This window comes from Triticum dicoccoides, chromosome 4B (genome assembly GCF_002162155.2).
Source record: "Triticum dicoccoides isolate Atlit2015 ecotype Zavitan chromosome 4B, WEW_v2.0, whole genome shotgun sequence".
In the NCBI taxonomy this organism is placed as follows: domain Eukaryota; kingdom Viridiplantae; phylum Streptophyta; class Magnoliopsida; order Poales; family Poaceae; genus Triticum; species Triticum dicoccoides.
Window position 1 is genome coordinate 494425356 of NC_041387.1, and position 6873 is coordinate 494432228.

General features: G+C 41.5%; 1 protein-coding gene across 1 annotated transcript; it reads right to left on the reverse strand.

Moving 5' to 3' along the window:
* Nucleotides 1–324: 324 nt before the first annotated feature.
* Nucleotides 325–6561, reverse strand: LOC119291076 (protein NRT1/ PTR FAMILY 8.3-like). The gene is made up of 5 exons (XM_037569790.1): nt 6338–6561; nt 3505–3604; nt 2941–3158; nt 1756–2312; nt 325–1359 (listed from the first exon to the last, which is right to left on the reverse strand). The coding sequence occupies exons 1-5, from the start codon at nt 6401–6403 to the stop codon at nt 537–539; spliced, it is 1764 nt and encodes a 587-aa protein (XP_037425687.1). The 5' UTR covers nt 6404–6561; the 3' UTR covers nt 325–536.
* Between the last annotated feature and the right edge of the window lie 312 nt (nt 6562–6873).

A 6873-nucleotide genomic window follows, 5' to 3' on the forward strand; every position in this document is an offset into this window, starting at 1 on the left:
GTTTTTTACATAGACCACAAATGAATGGATTTTTTCCACAAAAAATTGCTGACGCGTGACTCTAATACCTACACACCATACCTTTTTTTGGATTCCTTTGGAAAGAGTTTTAACTTAGCTTTGAATTTTGTAAAATATAAAGGGAGCATGTGCTCCTCGGAGCACACTTCTAACTTCAAAAAAACTCAAGACACATGGGTGCACTGTAGTGCTACCCACCATAGCATGTTTGCAATCACTTTCCAGATAGTTCTTCTGCCGCTGGAAAGCACGCAGATCCCTGACGTCTGAGGCCAGAAACTGAAATGATTGACATAGCAGGCGTGTTGGTTAAAGCTACATGGTTATAAGCTTCATTAACAAGGGGAAAAGGTACACTATTCCCACTCTCCAAGTAAACAAATGTATACAACTATCAAAGGATACAAGACTGTACACTACAGAAGACTGTACATTGTAGCCTGTACATTGTTAGCTTGTTCATCAGAGAAATATCCACACAACTTTCTGCACAATACAAGGCAAAGGCGGAAACATCAAAGTACAGAAGCTTTCTTGCACTTGTACTGCTGCGCAAAGTAAACGAAAGCAAGAAAATTCAGAGAGCTGAGGCCAGCAATGAGCCAGAAGAAGCGGTCAAGGTGGCCTTCATTCAGGTTGTCAGGAATCCACCCCATCTGCTCCCCCCGCGTCGTAAGATACGACACCAGGGTCAGTATGAACGAGCTAAGATAGCTTCCAAGCGACACGGTGACAAGGGCGAAAGCCGAGCACAGGCTTCTCATGGAATCCGGAGACTGGTTGTAGAAGAACTCAGCCTGCCCGATGGACGTGAACACCTCACCGACACCGATCAACAGGTACCGAGGCGCTTGCCAGAGAATGCTCATGGAAACAGGCACCTTCTGATGGACCAGGCCCTCGGATCTTGCGCTCTCCAGGCGCTTGACCTCAACCAATGCTGCGACCGCCATTGCAATGGTGGACACGAAAAGACCGATCCCCATACGCTGAAGCTCCGAGAAGCCCCTCTCCTTACCAGTCAATCTCCTTGCTATCGGCACGATGAATCTCTCGTAAATAGGGACCCAAACAACGATGCTGATTACGTCCAAGGACGACAGGGTGGCCGGTGGGATCTTAAATGATCCCACTTGGTTGTTGAGTGCCATTCCTTGCTCTATGAACATTGATGAATTCTGAGCGCAGACAGTGAAGAACACAATGCCCGTTGCCCAGATTGGAAACATCCTCATTAATATTTTGAGCTCTTCAATCTGTGTGACAGTGCAAAGCCTCCAAGGATTGTGAAAACCGCCGCATTCACTCCGCAAAACGACTGCTGATTTGTCAAGAAAACTGTAGAGGAAAAATATGCATCGGGTCAGTGGGTATGCAAATCTTATGCTACTTACATCTTGTGCAAGGTTTACCTGTTAGGGTTCTGAAAAGGGATTGCTGTGTCCAGGAAGCCCCAAGACACAAGCTTTGCAAGCATGCAAATGTCAGAGCAAAAGAGTACCATACTTTGCAAATCCGTGTCAGCTTTGTTAAATTGTAAAATATTTTCTTTTAGTTCTTGAACTTTAAAAATATGTTTTTATTTCTTCCAGAACAGCAATCTGAACTCCACCAAATTAATTAATTAATACCAACATGTGAACAGCATGTGAATTGTTTTTGCAACTAATTAATTTGGCAAGGTAAAAGCATCTTGCACAACAAATGGTTCCTGATGATAACCAAGAAAAGTACCTGAATTCACTGCTGTGCTCCAGCTTACGGCTCCCCTCAATAGCTGATCTCTTGCCACGACACTCATAGAGAAGAGAACTATCAACTGGCAAGTCCACATTTCGCTTGTAAATGGCTGCAACAACTACCTGGCATGCTCTTGTAAGCGGGCTTCCTCCAGGTATCTGAAATCTGTATACCTCTGAGCCTAGAAAAAAGCTTCCGATAGCTAAGGCAATGAAAAAGGTAGGGATTGCAAATCCAATGCCATATCCATATTTTTCTTGTACCCAAATAAGAACAGTGCCAGAGATCAATGAACCAATATTTATGGAGAAATAAAACCAATTGAAGAAAGCGCCTTTCTTTGTTCGCTCAACTGGATCGGTATCATCGAATTGGTCTGCACCGAAGGACGAAACACATGGCTTGATACCTCCAGCCCCTAAAGCAATCATGTATAGTCCAACAAAATATATCAAATACTGGTGTAAGGCTGGTTGTGGACAAAAAGACCCAATACATTGAGGGGACTGGAGATAAGGAATCAATGCTGAAAGTGTCAATGCTGACATCCCCTTCAATCAAAATGCACATTGAGGAGTCATTAGCACAATATATCAGCAGAAATAAGCACGTACTGGGGCATCAGATGCACAACTAAGACATGTAGGTTTGCAAACATATGTGAAAATATGCTAGTTATCTATCATGTTAAGAATTACTCCCTCCATGCACAAATATAAGATGTTTTGGATATTTCAATATGGACTACAAACAGACTGAAATGAGTGAACAAACACACTAAATGTGTCTATATACATCCGAATCAGAAAAAAGTTAGAACATCTTATAATAGTGAACGGATGGAGTATATCTGAACTCACTATCATGCAGTGTTCATAATCTTTGTCATGAAATAAGCTATATACACGCATTCGATAAAATAAGCTATGTATGGGTGTTCGAGAAAAAGATAAGCTCCACAGGTCCACAATCAAATTGTCTATGGCTAATCTTTCATCCATCAAGAAATACCAACGAAAATAACACCAGGACATGATTATTTGGCACCAAATACATTAACATGTGTAAAGTACTAAACATTACTACAAAGCCAATTCAACTGAACCAACGAGAAAGAGAGTTCTTTTCCCCCAGTAAGAAATTTTGAGGTGCATTTGGATGTGGTTAGTTGAAACTTACAAGGAAGTAAATAGTTGAGAAAACAGCAATAGTCCGATACTTTCCCCAGTAAGAATCTGCTAAGGTTGCTCCAATAAGTGGTGTGAGATAACAAGTTCCTTGCCAGGTCGTGAAGTTTCTGGCTGCAGACACATTGCCTTCATGCAGTCTTGTTGAAAGGTAAGTGACCAAACTTTTGGAGATCCCATAGTAGGCTAAGCATTCGCACACTTCAGTCCCTGCCATGTAATAAATAAAAGAATGTCATGTGAATTTAACATTACATTTAATCATACAAGTACAAAGGCTTTTCTTTCTTATGTTTAGGGATACAAGATTATCATGAAACATAGACTCAATTCTCGAAATAAAATATCGTCAAACATAGTGTCTTAAGCTGACAAATGCTTCCCATAGACTTTAATGAAACTATATCCAATTCAATGAATTGCAAGCTTAAAATTTTGCAAGTCAACTAAGAATGTATTTTCTTAAAGATGGTCTCACAGGATCTTGATGGTTTTGTCCCTAACAAAGAAGAGGGTTACGTTGTTCCTTAATGGAGATTTCTTGATGAATTATTACCAAGAATCAATGAGCATGCTCTCCAGTTTCCTGTATTGTGCTTTAAAATAGGGTGACCTCTGAAATCAACTGAGCCATCGCCTGTGTGTTCATCAAAGTTCTGTGAATAAAGTAAACTTGTTAATGGTTGATCTACAAATCATTTGACAAGTGGAAGCTTTTCATAGCTCCATCCAAGTCAGCAGAAAATTGAAGCATGAAAAAACTGTTAAATGAAACAAAAAGAACACACAATATACATTGGCAGAGGTTGTGAGCCTGTGACAGCGTGATAAACGTGAACAGTTGTATTTTTTAAAGGATCTGTCTCACTGAATATTTAAAATTAATACTCCTAGTTGACCCCACAGATAAAATAAATCCAATATAGATCACTACAATTAATTGCAGAAAATGTGACCCAGCATTCTCATAGTGATCAATTATGTAAAGCAGGCTTCCTTAAACTAGTACAGCAGATGATCCCTGATCTTTCTCAGAATCAATATGAGAAGATGCCCTTGGCAGGTGTCCATATGATCATCATACATTGTTCAGACACATCTACTTATCAACAAAATATCATTATGTGCTTTATTTATTGATCCTTATCAAATTACTGATTAGCATTTGTACTAAAAGTAGAACTAGCACACACAAAATAAGAAGGAAATTTGTCTTTATTTTCATACGGACAGATTTCTTACCAGATTAGCCTCAGAAGGACAGCACGAAAATAAGCAAGAAAGCTAATGGGATGCCATTACCACCTTCCGGGCGAAGTACCTAGGGACCCTAGTGACGGTTCGCAAATTACCCAGCGAGCCTTCTAAGCAGCTGGTGGATCGGATTGCTGGCCACCTACCATACTGGAAAGGGGGCATGATGACTGGTTCTGGTCAAATCGGTGTTGATGTCTATGCACTTTGCTAGCTTACGGTGCTCGGACTCTACAAGAAAATGCAAAAACGTGTTGACAAGATCCTATACGTGGGTTTCTCTGGAGAGGGCCCTAGTTTCCATGGGATACCTCTTGCTGGACTATCCCTTCTCCCGACCCTGGAGGAACAAGGTGCTCTCATGGATCTGATCGACTGTGTGCCCTTCTGCTGCTGGAGACGCGTTCACTGGCTCGTGCTACTTGGCCACGGGAGGCAAGGTTTTGTATCTGAGCGGGAGTGACTAGACTCCAAGCATCAGTACTGGAGGAGCTTAGCGCTTAAGGCTGTGGCACAGGTGGTCGTTGTGACTGGATGCTTGTAACCATGTAAATACTTTTTCCATCTACCAGTACATTGATACACAGAGCTTCTGTGTTGCTCAAAAAGAAAAGGAAAAAACATTGTGGGTTCAGAATAAATGTAGATTCAAACATGCAAAAAAGAGCTACCAAGATGCTTGATGTTTTAGGAGCATGTGTGTATGCACAAGGCATTGAGAAAAAATATGCACAAAGTGGGAAAGAAATCTGAGACGCTCAGACCAAAGAGTTATCCATCTCGAAAATTCTAGTCATGCAACAAATTTTCAACTTCATAAATAGTATGCAGTACATTATTTTCCAAAATGAATGATCAGTCTAAAGAGTTGAACATTTCACAGGGCTTTTCCTTCTTGTTACTCAAGTACAGATTACTACAGCTACAGTTTAAGAACACAAATTAGCAGGGAGGCATATCATGTTTTGATGGATTGGAAAGGGATCCGATAGTTCAGATATGACAACTGGATAAAGAGACAGTGTACATCCGATTGTCACTTTATAGTGTTTTTTATGAATAGTACAGTAAAGCATCCAAAATTCAACTATCATTTTGGATAAAATAATAATCCGATACATCCTAGATGCATATAAGTATATAACTCCAAATTTTACAGTGTTCTACTTTTATTACGTAGTAATCTGGAATAGCCTATTGCTCAATATTTGAAGTTTCTTTTCGCGGATAAGTTGATTGAAAGACAGTGATCCATATTATAACATTCACAATCATAACCTTCCAGTCAAACACGTTTATCCCATTCCATTCCATCGCTTTCAACCAAACCATCAAAGAACGCACCGGTCAAATTAACCATCCGACCTCACAAGCAAGTTCACAGAAAAAAACAAATGTTAATTTCAGGAAAAACAATTTATTCAATTTCAAAATTTAAGTATTTTCTACAAGTCAAGCGATCTGCAGCCCTCAGAATAATTGTGTGCTCCAATATAATACATCCAATGGCAAGGTATACCAGAATTCAGTCTAAAATGGGGCCGCAATTCTTAAGCGGTAGATGTCCTCATGTGGGCCTCATTTGTCAGCCGCCACTAGTCCTCTACAGAATCCCCCCTTCGTCTTTTTTCTTCCCGACGACCATTATTTCGCATCAAATCAATCAGGGAAGTGCATGCCAAACCACTCAAGCTGAAAGCGGACCCAAGAATCCAACAATCGAAGTATAAATCAGGTAAGACCCGCCCTGATGGATGAAATGTGGCATTCACAAATCATAAAGCATCTAATCTCCCCCCTGATTTCAGGTGGGAGTGGGGTGCATGCTTTGTGATTTGTAAATGCCACGTGTCATCCATCAGGATGGGTCTCACCTGCTAATCCGTGAGACCTGGTCTCATAGAATTTTTTTCCGAAGTATATCCCCTCTTCTTTTTTCTAGCGTTTGCGTCCAATCACAAGAAACCATTGAGAAGGACCAAACAATCGATAGCAATACGCAACCAAAACAAGAAACTAAAAGGGATTAGAGAAGTCGCAACCCTACTCGGGATTCTTGAATCTTGATGGAACAAACAAGCGGAACCATTGGAAATTTCATGGAGGGAGGATGAGAATTGAGAAAACGGGAGTACCTCCGGCGGCGTCGCGCGCGCTAGCAGGATCCGTTCCTCCTCTTCTCCTCCCACCGACGAACCCATGAATGCGGCTTGGGAAGCTCCGAGGGCTGTTCCCCTTTCAAATAAAGCTCCGAATGCTCGATGAACGCTGAGTTGACTCCTCCTTATTTGGAGACTAGTGCAACAGCCACCTCTAGTCAATTACTGAAGCCAGGGACAGGGACGACGGCGAAGCAGCGAAGATTATCTCCGCTGCTGCCTCCTCATTAGTCTTCATTTTTATTGGCAATATTGCATCCATGTCCTCTTGAACTTATATAATTGCAAAACTTTATTTCTTGCTAGGGCAACTCCAACCTCGTGCATCAAATCGGACATCCCAAACGTCCGCGGACACATCCGGACGTGTCGTGTTTGCGGACAGCGGTAGAGGATCCGATCATCCAACACGGTGCACCAAATGCCATCAACCATCTCGATATTCTTTTCCTCCTTGGCGCTTGACGCATGTCTCCTTAGCTCCTTCGCCATGATGTCCTCGAACCACTTCG

Coding starts and splice junctions, on each gene's coding strand:
- LOC119291076 (XM_037569790.1), bottom strand. CDS start 6,403: ATGGGTTCGTCGGTGGGAGGAGAAGAGGAGGAACGGATCCTGCTAGCG. Junction 3,605..6,337: donor CGCGCGCGACGCCGCCGGAG/GTACTCCCGTTT, acceptor CTTTATTCACAG/AACTTTGATGAACACACAGG. Junction 3,159..3,504: donor AGCATGCTCATTGATTCTTG/GTAATAATTCAT, acceptor ATTACATGGCAG/GGACTGAAGTGTGCGAATGC.